The 14804-nt window shown below is 40.4% G+C and overlaps 1 protein-coding gene across 4 annotated transcripts in view; it reads right to left on the bottom strand.

Moving 5' to 3' along the window:
- The window catches only part of ppfia3 (PTPRF interacting protein alpha 3), a 42048-nt gene extending 36505 nt beyond the window's left edge, over positions 1–5543 (bottom strand). The window contains exons 1-3 of one of the 4 annotated variants that reach the window (XM_036147734.1): positions 5360–5543; positions 1805–1841; positions 1185–1673 (exon numbers count right to left, since the gene is read on the bottom strand). In XM_036147734.1, coding sequence (XP_036003627.1) covers positions 1185–1529 — 345 coding nt within the window. In that variant the 5' untranslated portion in view covers positions 1530–1673; positions 1805–1841; positions 5360–5543. Of the gene's footprint in view, positions 1–1184; positions 1842–5359 lie in introns of all 4 variants that reach the window. The other 3 variants (XM_036147736.1, XM_012851939.3, XM_036147735.1) reach the window with 3 other exon arrangements.
- Between the last annotated feature and the right edge of the window lie 9261 nt (positions 5544–14804).

Raw genomic sequence — 14804 nt, 5'->3', positions numbered from 1 at the left:
TCAAAGTATGATGTCTTTCACTGTCAACACCCCGTCATGATATACTATCAGACCTTCAAAACCAAGAAATCACTGAATAAGAACCTGTCTGACAGCATGAAGTTGGCTGACTTGTCTGATTCTAAGAGAAAAAGTCCTTGACATCCATCAGTCTACACACGGCCATTTCTGAAGCTTTGGGTCTCCAACAAACCACAGTTAGAGACATTGTCCACAAAACACCGGTACCACAGCGGCCGGTTTATCAAAATGACTCCAAGATAATATCAGCGTCTCATCTATGAGATCATAAATAACCAAGAACTGCATCTAAAGCTCTACAGGCCTCAGCTAAGGTCAGTATGTTCATTATTCTAACACCTTGAAGGCCCGTGTCACATTTACTGAAAACCCTCTTGGTGATTCCTGAGACATCTGGGAAAATATTCTGTGAGCTGATGAGACAAAAGTGAAACTTTTGAAAGGTGTGCCTCCTGTCAAATGTGGAGGGAAACTAATATTTAGTGAAGAACAGCTAAGCTAACCAACCATGGTGGTGGTCTGAGAGTCATTGGCTGTTTTTGCCCCTTTGATGGAATCATGAAGTCTTCCTTCTACTGTAACCCGCCGGTTACAGTCCGTCCTGTAACTGGCAGGTTGCCGGTTCAATCCCCTGCTCCGACCGTCTGCTGGCGGTGGCCGGTGTACGGAAACATAGCTCACCGTATCAATGTGAATGACCGTAGGATAAAGGGCTTTGGAGTCATCAGACTTGATAAAGCGCTATACAAGTACCAGCCATTTACCATTTAAGGAGGCCGTCCAGCCACGAGTAACCTTAAGATCAAGCACACTAGGCTGTGCAGCAATCCAAGCCACATCTGGTCCAGCACTGAATGACTTTATAAGCAGCCAAGTCACCGTTTTAGATGCTGTGGCAAAACCTTAAACGGACCGTCTATGCTCAAAATCCCTCCAGTGCAACTGAATTTAAATGAATCTGCAGAGAGGAGTGGGCAAAGTTCTCCACATTCATGTCAAAGACTCATTGTTGGTTGTTGAAACACTTAATGTACGATGTTGCCATCTGAAACATTTAAGTGTGACAGCAAACATCTCAAAAACGTTAGAACTCTGTTAATGGTAAATACTGTTCCTATGTAATGATGTAGGCTATCCTACCAATTACAGTGGACTGCCTGTACCTGTGGCAGGGCGATGGACAGCTGCCTCTGCAGGGACTCCTTCTCGTGGCCCAGGTCTCGCAGGCGAAGGTGTGCCGTCCCCAGGCTCTCCTGCGTCTCCCTCAGGCTCTCCAGCAGCCTCTCCCTCTCTGTCAGCATGTTCACCATCAGCGACTCCAAGGTGCCCGTGCTACCGCCTTCATCACCTCCTCCTGCGCTGCCGATGCTGCCACTGCGCAGATCCCGGCTTCCATAGCCTCCCATCCCACCGCCCATCCCACCTGTGCCACCGGCTGGAGAGGACGAGCCCCCCCCTCCTCCTCCGCGCCCGTCCTCTGAGATGGTGGGCATCACCTCGCACATCATGGTGAGGCCTGGGAGTGAGAGGAGTTATCACAGGAGATGTCTAGGACGGTCTGCTGACGTGCTTCTTTCTCGTCATGAAAAGTATAGCTGCTAGTAAGTCTGGTTTGTTGGGGAGGGGGTTTTCTCTCAGGGTGTGGGGGAAATCTGTGAGGGGAAAAGGGTGAAACGGATAGAAGCGGGGGTAAGAGTGTGAGGATTAGGGATTGGGAAACAGGGTGAAGTGGGGTGCAGGGATGAGAGGGACAGATGCGGGTTTTTAGTGAGAGACCTCTAACCCCTTGGCTCCAAGGTTTACTGGGATGCCAGCTGAACCTGAAACAAGGAGAAGAAACAACACCATCACTTTATTGCCAAACAACACAAAGCATTTGCATTGGCAGTGGTAGCTGATGTTGCATTTGCTTTGCCTGAGAAGCCAGACTGAAAACTATTGCTTTGCAATAAATTTTATGCATCCAACCACCAAAACAACATGTAGATAAATATTAGATGTTGGATGGTCCCATTTATGCAACTGATTTAGTGTGATGTTAGACATCTGAAGTACAAAAAAACTTTTTACTACTGCCAGTATTACTATGTTTCATACTTGCAGCAGCTGTATTGGAATGGAAGGGTTCCTTCACTATTTCACACCTTCCATCATACGTTGTAATTCTGAAAGTACCCTGAACATGCAGACTATTTAGACAAAAGCAAAAAGGGGAAAAAAAAGAGGAAAAAAGGGTTTCAGCAAATATTTTCCAAACAATCTCACAGTCCATCCGCTCACTTTGAGGAGATGTCTCTTAATATTGCATAGTGCACTCACTGCATGATAAAAACAAAAGGAAAATTTTAATAAAGTGGGAATTTTGACTGTCATTTTGATTGATTTGTAAGAACTTGTTTGAACCAAAACTTTGTGACTTCTGAGAACAAATGAAATGCACTAACAGAAAATTAACTCAGCACATAAAACCTTATAAATAACTTACATAACTTGAGAAGGTACAGTAAAGAACATATCGTAAATGGTCATTGTTAGCAAAGTTACTGTTAAAGAGGAGGACTGAAAAAAAGTGTTCAAGCTAGCATTGGTGCAGGAATGCTAGCTGATTCTGATTCTGAAGCTTAAGAAGCAGTTTAAAACTTACAATGGTTAAAAACATTTATCTCTATTTTCCTGACATCTGAAGAGCTCTTTTGTTTGTTTTTTGCTGAGGGAATGTGGAGGGAATGATGAGAGAAATACAAAAGATAAGACACCTTGAACCGAAGTTGCTACTTTTTCCTGTTTATGTTAAGCTAACATTAGCAATCAAGCACATATAGCTGCTACAGGACATTAACAAGGAAGTAGTTCAATACTTCCGTTGCTTACAAGATTGTCTTTTTTGTTATGTGAACAGAAAATGCTAATAAAACAATTATTAACTCTTATACAGGAGGAAAAATGAAAAAAAAAGACTATCTGCTACAACTAAATCTCTAAGCTAGTGTTAGCACTGTACAACACCTAGCTTCTATGGGAGCATAGAAAAGTAATGGTTTAAAACTGTAATTACTTTGAATGTTTATTTAACTTTTTAAAAACAAAGTTACATACTAAGAAAAAGGGTGGGGTTATTTTCAATCTATCATAAAACAATTATTGCCATGTACCAAATATTAAAGTTAATCTCCTAGTAACGCCTGGTTATGATACCAGGAATTAGCCTGGCCCGGTGTGGCTGTGTTCTAGACACTATTGGATTTATTGTGGATTTTACACTAACACGTTTAGCTCCGCGGTGTTTGTGTGGACGCCTTGTCGTCAGCCCACACTAACGCCTCTTTTCTCTCTCCTGCCTTTGTTGTTTTCTCCCTTCTTCCTTCTTTACTTATTGCACCACTACTGGTGTGGCATGGGTTTACTATAACGCCTATTATGGCTCCCCCTGCTTTGTGGACCTTTCTGGGCAGGTTATTTTATTCTGAAGGCCATTTTGCCACTCCACCAGTGGCAGATGCACCAGAAAACAAAATCCACACCTCAAACCTCTCCAGCATGTTAAACTAGCAATTGTTTGAAGCAGGAAAATAATAGTTAGAAAGTTTCAGGCCTTTTATCAGAGTTTCTTCAGGACGCCTGACTTTGTAGGTATTCTGGTCATGTTGACTGGGCAGGAGCCTACAGGCCAGACTCCTTACCAACTACAAGGACTTTATGTCTCTATAGCACCAGAACGCTTTGGGATGCCCCAGAACAGGGCTTCACACAGTGGGGATCCCGAGATCATCCAGATATCTGACTTTACAATTTCAGAGATATGCTTCTTTAATATAGCAAATTTATGTTTTTAATCATGTAAAAAAACATCTCAAATTTACAACTATTCATCATCAGAAAACATCCAAGTATTTTCTCTCAAATGTGTTAAATTAATCTGAATTTCTTTAGTTTTTTTTGTGAAAAATGTAGTCCTATGTGGCTAATTAATTTTAATCAACAATGGTCGTAATACTTTTAAATTATTTATTTTTTATTTTTGAAATTACAAGAATAAAGTTATAATAGCAGGTGTACAAAACTATGAGAATAAGCAGGGGGAAGACTGCTAGCTTTTGGGGGAGTTCTCATAAAATTACAACTATACTCTCACAATTTTATGACTTTATATTCGTGATTTCTAAAAACAAAGGAGACCCCCCCTCCCAAAAGGGGGTTGGCAGTCACTGGCACTGTTATTTTGGGGGTGACAGGCTGAACGAGGAGGAGAGCATTGCTTGGAACAGGGTGTCTGGGTTTCCTTCCTCAGTGGATGGATGGATTAATTTTATAGGAAATGTTTTCAGGGTGTTTTGCTTTGAAGCTGGTAAATAAAGAAAACTGGTCTGAAATCATTTATTTAAATAATGACTCATATTTGGCCAGTCTTGGTAGGATGATTATGTGTAACTATGGTGTCTAGACTCTCTGGACTAACTTTTGGAGTATGTGCAGATCCAGGTGCAGGTGGATGGTACTGATGGGGAAGAAATGGATCTTGTACTGCCTTTCAGGTTCTGATCTTTCCTCTCATCCATCATGTGGATCCATCAGACTCTCTGAGACAAAAAGAAACCACACATGGCTTCCCTTTCCCCACAAGCCTGGCAGGCAGAGCAACCACTACTGTTGCAGCTGCAGCGCCGCCTTCCACACTGACTTCCTCTGGACTGATTCAGCCATGGTGTCAGAGCCTTCTGCATCTCGGCGTCCATGCTCATAATGGGAATGATAAACGCGCATGATGAAATCATTCACGCAAAGACAGAAGAACTGTCAGGCCTGCAGGCTGTGGTGGAAATATGCGGCGCAGCCTCATTCATGTGGAGGGAAGGGAAAAGGGATGCCATCATCTATTACTGGCTGTTCCAGGCGGATTTTTTTATGTGTGCCTCTTTTTTAACGTTTCCGGCTCCCATTTGTAAAAATATTCTGGAGGCCTATAATCTTCGGATTGCTGAGACAAAGAATGAAAGGCTGTCTTGGGGAAATAAACGGAACAAGCATCGTGCATTTCCGTGCAAGGTAGCCTAACGCCGCTATCACATCATGGTGGGAGGTGCCAATCATCCTGTAAATGATGCAGGCCTAATTAAGAAGATTACACCAGAAGATGTCACACCTCTGGATTCATATATGTCAAAGCGATTAACCTAAGTGGCGCAAAATGACGCGCAGCTTTGCATTCATTCCAATATTAAGGTGGATATTACCCATCAACACCCCGGTGCTCCCCCTTTCCCCCCCTCCCCTCTACACCCCCACCCATAAAAACAGCTGGACGTTCAATCGCGCCGCTATATCTTTTTGCGCGCCTTACCGTTTCCATGATCGACGGAGAGGGGGAAAGAAAAGCGCATAGTGGGCCGGTTCACTCCATCAGCACCTCTGAGAGATGGAGGCTGCAGGTTATCCCCGTTTCAGCCCGGTTACCAGCCTGGATCCGTCCCCTCCCTGCCTGCTGCTGCTGGAGCGACGGCTCGGATCAGCCGCTGCGTCAAGCCGCACGCAGGCGAGGCGCGCTGCGCATCCGGCAGGAAACGCTCACCGCTCACCGTGAGGAGGAAGAGCAGGAACACACCTGGAGCTGATTTACAACCCAATTTAAGACATTATGTCACTGGCAGATCTGGAAAGGGGTCAGGAAGGCAGAGGATCAGAGAAACTAGGAGACAGATTCCCTCTCTGAAAAAAAATAAAACACAATAAAAACATCAAATAGCTCATTTTAATAAAGGTAGAAAAAAATGGAAATTAAGTCAATATTAAAGGGATTTAAGTGAAATGTAAATAAATTGGATAAAGAGGCACAGCTTCTGGTTTCAGACTGTAAAGAATTTAGGACAGAAAATTAGTAAATACCCAAAAGAGGCCGACAAGAAGCGCATAATTCCTAATACACACAATGAATAGATATTCATTTGAAAATTGGATTTTAGTTGGATTTAATCTTAAAATGTCTACTACAATTTGATACGGAAACCCTAGTTTACAAGAAGGTGGGTTTACTTATCCCTGAAAAGGTCTCCACAAGACAACTTATTTGTGCAAAAAAATATTTAGAGAACAGTGAATTTTGATATGTTTATATTTATTTAATTGTTTGATTATTTCTTTTTGTGTGTGCTCAGTTTTATTAGCTATTTGGAATAATCTGGAAAAATTATGAAATATTTTTAAAAGAAAAAAATGATAAATGCTTTGCTCTTTGAAATGGTCTTATAAGCCATTATGAAACGTTATTATACACGTAAATATTGAATGAATAAACATTTTGTAATTTTGAATGTTAAACAGAACAACAGTTCAGTCTAACTTTATTTTCTAGGTTAATTAACTGCGTTTCCGCTTTCTTTCCTGTTGTTTCGTTGCAACTTTACGACTTGCCGTCATCTTTCCTGCTCCCGGTGAAGATGCTGGATCTTAAAGGAACAAGCCTTCGCAGCATGGAGTCAATTCTCCCTCACTGTCTCTTTTATGCTTCTCTTTATAAATGTAACATTTGAACCACTTCATTAGAGCTGAAACAGGAAAGACTTTCTGCCCATTTGATTCACTCTGTCTTTGAGATTTAAAACTTAAAGACTGAATGAAATACTTGCGCCCCCTGCTGTTGAATCTGGACATTGCACTTAACTGCTGAGCAACGTTTAGAGAACATGTGGTTGGAGCCTCCTTTTGGGTATTTTTAATTGTTTGGCTATGTAAATAAATAACTTCTGCCTATATAAACTTATATTCATAGGTAATATTATTATTATTATTGTTGTTGTTATTCATATTTAGTATTGGATTTATCTGATATTTAGATAGTGTCACATGATAAATTATGTCTACACCACTTCGAAAAATTAATTTAACCTAAAAGCCGCATCATGATCCTTATTGTCATATTAATCATCATTGTCTTTCTTCCTCTTTTAGTCTTATTCTCCTTCATTTTAATAATCATCATTATTTGTCTAGTTCATATTTATCACCTCTATTGTTAATGACAGTGGCATCATGATGTTACTCATATCATCACATCATCATTATTATCATGATCTTCTTCTTCCTTATTTCTCTTTTTGTTCTGCTTCATTTTATTTATCAATTCATCACTTTATTTCTCTTCATTTTATTTATAGACATCATCATTCCTTAGATAGTCAGACAATCTGTAAAATCTGATTAAATGTGACTTTGTAAAGAGCCGCGAGATGACATGTTTCATGAATTGGTGCTATATAAATAACATTCAATTCAATTAAATCGTTATTTTCTGTTTCATCTTCATCAGTATCATCAAATCATCATCATCTTATTCTTTTTCTTCACCTTCCTCATCATCATCATCATCAACACCGTCATTGTAATCATCCTATTCCTCATCATCCTCACCCTTCATCTTCTGATCCTTTTCTTCTTTTTCATTTTCAGTTTATTCATCTTGTTTTTTGTCCTAATCATCATCATCATCATCATCATCATCATCATCACCAGTGAAATGGGCTCATTATGTGACATACAGCACATTTTATTACTCATGCACCTCCAGTCGGGTTTCTTTTGAAGCCTCTTGCCACTTTGCGCCTCAACTCAACGTTTCCGATGTTAACGAAGCTTCTTGCGTTATTCCAGCTCTCTCCTTCACAGAAGAAGGTTACAGACCAGATTATAAAAAGACTTTTAAAAAGAGGACTTTTTCTGAGTCAGTCTGTGTAATTCTGATCCTACGGGAATTAAAGAAAATCTACAATGTATTCTTTGAATAGTTGGTAGGCTATAAATTAAACAGCAGTCCATATGTTAATGTATAATAAGGCGGGCCAATCTATTGATCCTGTTTTAGGATATTTTTGTAAACTTTTCAGCCTCCCGTTCCCTCTTCGTTGGGCTCCCCAGGACATTTTTGGTCTTTTGTGTTTCTGCTCCCAGGCGGCTTAGATCCGTGCGCCTCGCTTGGTCCATTGAAGTATTTGCACCCCAGGCTGCCACAACATTCCTATCTGCATTCCTCTGACCCGCTGGCCTCTGATGACCCCCCCCCCACTCCCAGCTGCTACACGTCAGTAACCGCTGTCACTCCTGAGAAATATAGACATCTCAAGAAAGATCTCTGTCCCATGGGGTCAGTGTTTATGATGGGGAATAAATATGATATATCAGGGATGCAGAAATGTACCGTTAGATGTTATCTTTTACTAAACGCTTCACTTTATTAAAACAGGACTGAACTTAGGGATTTTCTCACATGGTTTACAGAAAACAGTTCAATAGCAACAAGCTTGATTATATTGTGTTAAACACAAATTAAATGTCTGTAGTAAAGTTTATTGTGATGTTCTGCTGGTCTGTGGAAGATCTGCAGTTTCATCTGAAGATTGTCCGAGGAAGCAGCACTGAAGCTGTCAGTGAAGACATTATGGGATGTTTGCTAATGTTTGGGTCTTTAACAATAATGATTCTGACAATCTATGTTCACTTTGCCAGATTACATTTTTACGGTTAAACGTACTTTTCAATTTTGTGTCATCTGTCAGTGTTACAACTGGAGAAAATGTTGTGGTGTGAAAAACGTGAGGAAATTTCTGATTATTTGCATGTGTGAAAATTATGATGACGAAGAAGAGCTTGATGATTATGAGGAGGAGGATTATAATATAGAGTATTTATAACAAAACGCCAGACCAGGTGTACCTTCTATGAAGAGAAAAATTACAGAGGGAACATAAGGTTAAAAGTTGAAATAACAACAAATAATGCAAAATTGGAGAAAAGTAGGACTATAGTCCAGATCTCCTCACACCACCTCCTGAACAAAGTACAGAACATACAGGAATATTATTAAAAAAATCATAATAGCAGAAAAGAAAACCAAAGCACTTAAAGGAAATACTAAACAACTAAGATTAGTCGTACTAAGAATACAAACACAAAATCATAAGTTATGGTGCTTGGTCAAAAGCCATTAAATAGACGTGTGTAGACAGAAAGGCACGGTGTGTCTAATGGTGAATGGCAGCATGTTTAACATCCTGGCTCTGTGGACCTTCCACCGTGGCTCTTAAACTTTGGCTACAACTTATATTTTTACTATGGTATTTAAATGTAATAATGATAATAAATGCAGGTTTTAACAGTGTTTTTATTGGGATAATTGCTTTAAATCTTCAGAACAGAATGATGCTAAAAGTGTCAGTAATATTTAATTTTAAATTAATATTTTTCATTATGTTGGAATTTTTTTTTTTTTACATCATTATCCACAAATATCAACATCCCATCCATCCTCTTTTTTTAAACCTAAATATAGACACAAAAGGGCGTTGCTTTAACCATGATAACATGTTTCCTACAGTAGATCTTTATCAAATATTATAACTTGTCTCTTTCAAAAGGCCAGGCAACATTTGCTGCTACGGCAAAAAAAAAAAAAAAAATCCCTTTTGCCCTCTGCTCCCTGGTAGGTCCAGGAGTAGCTGGTCAGCTGACCTGAGTGGCCAATAGGGAGAGCAGAAATGTAAGACACCAAAACAAAAGGAGTTACAGTAATCCAGGCATAACGTGCTGAAAGTATGAATAACTCTTAAAGTTTTACTTTACAAGAATATGCTTAACCTTTGTAGCTTTCTTAGTTGATAAACTAAGTCATTTCTTTTCTCTTTATAGAAGGTACACCTGGTCTGGTGTTCTGTTAGCTGTGACATCATCAGGGGAGGCAGATCATCCTCTATTACCATCTACCATAGAAAGTACTCCTGGGTCAATGTGAGCTTCTGAGCTTTCTGTGTCTCTGCTCTGTCTTCTCTACCATACTTCTGTCTTTGTTATGGTTAACCTGAAGAAAGTCTGAGGCCATCCAGGCCTTTACATCATTTAATACTCAGTCAGTGATGCATAAAGCTGTTATCAGCATAGAGATGGGACCTAGAGGCAGGAGATACAAGGAGAAGAGCAAAGGCCCAACAATGGAGCCCTGAGGGACGTAAAGAGTAAACTATAGCAATTAACACATAAAGATCTCCAGGGTTATTCTCTAAACACCAACACCGTCTCCAGAGTAAAAGAATGAATGGTAAATCCAGTTCCTCTGAATATATACTCTGACTTGAGAAAAATCCATAATAAATTCACCTGGGCACCCGGTTCTCTCCAGAACTCACTGCAGCTGCGTCGTCTGGTCGATAGAACCTCAAAATGGTGCATTTTGTTTGTTTTTAGTGAAAACTGTTTACTCTGTAGTGCCCTTTATATAAATTATGTAAACTAAGGTTTAAGAGGAGAAACGGTGTCTGAAAGCATTTAAAAACGATACAGAAAATTCTTTAGGGTAGAAATCTAAAACTGAGTCGTTCTTTGATTTAAAGCTTTTACTAAAATTATCACCATTTTTTAAGTCTGTGGGATTCAAACAGGGGAACTCTCGACTTTCCCAGGAAGGAAGCTCCCTGCTCCACCAGAAAGTAGCCATAATTAACCAAACGGTTTAAATGGCTTAATGCGACCAACTTGGCCTGTGGTGCAGTAAAATTTAGTTTAAAATTCAGACAATCCAATCCAACTTTACGCATAAAGCACTTTAAAAGACCAGCTGCAGTATTTTTCACTCTACAGGTGATGGTAGAATTTTCATGGTTTAAGGTTTGTCTGGCTTCTTTCTTGTTGTTTTGCAGTTCACTCAGCTCTCCCTCGCTCAGCTATTAGTCACACCTGTCTTTATTATTACTTTATTATTATTATTAGTCTTTATTCCCGTCACCTGTCAGGCTCCCTTTATAAACTCACCTCAGTTGTTTTCTCGTCGCTGGCTAGTATTGTTCGTTTCCTCACCATCATGCCCGTCTGCTCCTGTTTCCCTGCCATGGTTCCTGGATCGGCAAGTTTGGGTTTTGTTTGGCTGCGCTGCTGGTCCCTGTTCCTCATAGACATAATTTCAGTTTGTTCTCTGTGAATTTACCTTTAGATGCCATGGAAGCATTAATAAAGAACAGGACAAAACAGCATTTAAAACAAGATATATTTAGTTCAGCACTGAAAACATTGTAAACATCCTTAAATTCAAATTTAAGTTCATATCAAAGTAAACACGTATTTCGCAATAGACTAAAAATGCCAAAAAAAGGCAACATATATTAGAAAAGAAGTGATGTGAACCACCTTACAGTTTGATATTTAACAAGCATACGAGCACGTGGCATTTTACCGTAACAAGATCAAACCTAGAGAATCTCAGATAGCTTAATACTGTCAGCAACTGTAGTTTTTTTTTATTTTACATATAAAACAGCAAACAGAAGAACAAAATGCTTCCAGGTGAAAAACGAGACGGAACCACAACTAAATTCACACAGAATTCATTTTAAACGTCAACAGTGTAAGGAAGGTACATTAGTTATAAAAGGTCAGCAAATATTTGTAAAAAATAATAATAAAAAAAAAAAAAAACGGATCAAAAATGTACACAGAGAACATATGGCCTCAAAAACAGCCTCAGTCTGAAAAAAATACAATAAAAAAAACAAAAAACTGAGTGTGTAACGAAAGGTAAAAAACACGGTATGATGACATATTTTACAATCTGTTTTACACGTTCTTAAAGAAAAGGAAAAGTGAAACATGCTCACCGAACATACTTACATAGACACATACGTACAGTAAGAGTTTAACACTAGTGAGAGCGAGCGAGGTGAGCCTCGCCTCTCCGTCAGAGCAGCACGGTGATGGTGAGCGTCTCGTTAAAGTCCAACATGTTAGTAGAGAGAGAAAGCATGATGGGTGCAGGGAGACGCTCCTGGCTCCCTGCACTTCAAGGAACATCCTGGTTCTGATGTTCCTGATCCTGATGCTCCTGATCCTGATGCTCCTGATCCTGATCCTGTTGCTCCTGATCCTGATTCTCTGTTGTTCCTGATCCTGATTCTCTGTTGTTCCTGATCCTGATCCGGATTCTGTTGCTCCTGATCCTGGTTCTGTTGTTCCTGATCCGGATTCTGATGTTCCTGATCCTGATTCTGTTGTTCCTGATCCTGATCCGGATTCTGTTGCTCCTGATCCTGGTTCTGTTGTTCCTGATCCGGATTCTGTTGTTCCTGATCCTGATTCTGTTGTTCCTGATCCTGATTCTCTGTTGTTTCTGATCCTGGTTCTGCTGTTCCTGATCCTGGTTCTGTTGTTCCTGATCCTGGTTCTGTTGTTCCTGATCCTGTTGTTTCTGATCCTGATTCTGTTGTTCCTGATCCTGATTCTGTTGTTCCTGATCCTGATTCTGTTGTTCCTGATCCTGATTCTCTGTTGTTTCTGATCCTGGTTCTGCTGTTCCTGATCCTGGTTCTGTTGTTCCTGATCCTGGTTCTGTTGTTCCTGATCCTGTTGTTTCTGATCCTGATTCTGTTGTTCCTGATCCTGATTCTCTGACCAACCTCTCAGCTTCAGCTGCTGTCTTGGTTGCAGTTGATGAGGATGTTCGGCCTCTCAATAAAAAATGGTTCCTGGAGTTTGTTTCTCAGTGGGATCTGACACAAAGCCAAACCGATGCAGCCACCCCCCCCCCAGCTTTCTTTGGCACCAAGCAGAAAAGTGTTCTTTATAAAGCCTGTTTTCTTTCTCCTGGGGGCTTCAGGTTCCAGATGCTGCTGCTGTGACGAGTACCTGAGGGCAGACGAGCACAAACCAAGCACTACTCCATGTATTCATGTTATAACGGCAGTATTAACATATAAAAGAAGAAACAACACTCTTACCTTAATGACTCCAGACTAAACGAGGAGCTCTGGTCGTACGTTTGCATCGGTCTGCTTCCGTAGGTCCCAGTATGGAACGCCGATGAGAGGCGTAATTTTATCAAACAGCTGCAGAAATAAAACTGGGTGGCATCGTCCTGGTGAAGCCAGACGTTGTATGTGGTCATCTTAGTTCTCACACAACTCCTAAAGCTCCATCTGGGTAAGATCCTTTCTGCTAGGACATCACTGGGAATGCTGGTAGGTTTGTGTGATTGGGTGGAAAAAGACAACCTGGCTGCTCCTCAGGCATGAAAACTGCTTACTTTTGGTATGAGAAGGGGCGAAGCAGTGAATCCAAGGTGAGAAGCTCGTTAACCTGCACACCTGCCTGCTCTCCTCTTCACCCTCGCTCCATCACAGGTCTGTGCGTTTCTCTAGCCACAGTCAGGTGTTCAAAAAGCACACTGACAATTAAATCAAACGTTGCATAAACCCATCCTGTGACTTTTAACTGAAGTCCTGTACATTCAGACCCTCCACAGAGTTCTGGTCCAGCTCTCATTGTCTGGATAACGTCCAAATGGAGGGAAACCAGATATACACCAACAGGAGTAGTCATCCTCATTGCATTCCCCAAAGGTCGAGGCGCTCCTCGCTTCCACTATTGTGAGGCCAGCCACTCCATGCTACGACATGCATCATGGTGTTGTTCTCTTAATGGTAATCTATATATCAGAGAGACCAGTAAACTGGGAGCTTTGCTTTCCATCACATCTCATCTTGAGAAAGAAAGACATCGACATGCTTGAACGTCTCTACTCAAGGACGCGACTAGGGTTGTCAAAATAATAATAATAACCAATACTAAAAAATATATTTATTCAAAGATACTCATTTGGGTCAAAAAGCGACATAAACTGACCCAAAATTGTGGCTCTTTGACTGACCGCGGCGCAGCAATAACAGCCTTTCTCCTCCTTTAGCCGCTCATCTCAACGACAGGAAGTTTTATTTCTGCTAACGTGTCGAGCACAGCCAGAAAAAAAAACACGTGACGCTCTTTATCGACAACAAAAAGCTCTGTTTGGAGGAACGTTCTGTATAAGGCAGACGGACAAGATAAAACTAAATGCTAAATGATGCTACATGCTAAGCTAACGCTACAAGCTAACGCTACAAGCTAACGCTACAAGCTAACGCTACGACAATGATGTTTGAGAGCAAGATAAAACGGTCAGGAAAGCTCTCGTATCTGCAAAAGTGAAGTAGTAATTCTCCCAGACAACATAAGCTAACACTATTTGTTTGAATATTAGCTTTCCGGACACGGAGAACTCAATGACCCCCCCCCCAAGATGTTAAGTGGAACTGTACAGGGTTGCAGCTAAATACAGCTGCAGTGACAGATACTTCTTTACACTGTGAAAATATGTTTAGTATGTAATTTTTCAATTCAATTAAATTTTATTTATATAGCGCCAATTCATGAAACATGTCATCTCGAGGCACTTTATAAAGTCAGAATCAATCAGATTATACAGATTGGTCAAAAATGTCCTATATAAGGGAACCAGTTGATTGCATCAAAGTCCCGACAAGCAGCATTCACTCCTGGGGAACCGTAGAGCCACAGGAAGAGTCATCTGCATTGTCCATGGCTTTGCTGCAATCCCTCATACTGAGCATGCATGAAGCGACAGTGGGAAGTATGCGCCAGATCCAAGTTTGTTTTCAATTAGTTTTAGTTTAGAATGATTCTTTGTCTCCCAGTAGAAACATCTAATGGTACCAGCAGTAAAATAATTGGCAAATGGAAGCAGAGAGGGCACACTAAAGATAAGCTATTATAATTAAATAATTGGACAACTAAATCAAAAGCTACATACTTCAATAAAATGATATTAACACCTTTTCCAACCGTTATCTCGTCTACAGTTTAGCCAAAGAGGGAAGTGATGCTGAAATTATAGATTTCTCTACACAAGGGTTGAATTGTCACCTACTTACTGGTGTTGCCCAAATTTCAGCAGGTAAAAACATTTACATATCGTAAATATT

This window comes from Fundulus heteroclitus, chromosome 16 (genome assembly GCF_011125445.2).
Source record: "Fundulus heteroclitus isolate FHET01 chromosome 16, MU-UCD_Fhet_4.1, whole genome shotgun sequence".
NCBI classification, from domain to species: domain Eukaryota; kingdom Metazoa; phylum Chordata; class Actinopteri; order Cyprinodontiformes; family Fundulidae; genus Fundulus; species Fundulus heteroclitus.
Note: the sequence above shows the minus strand (reverse complement) of the source record. Positions and strands in the feature narration are given on the sequence as shown.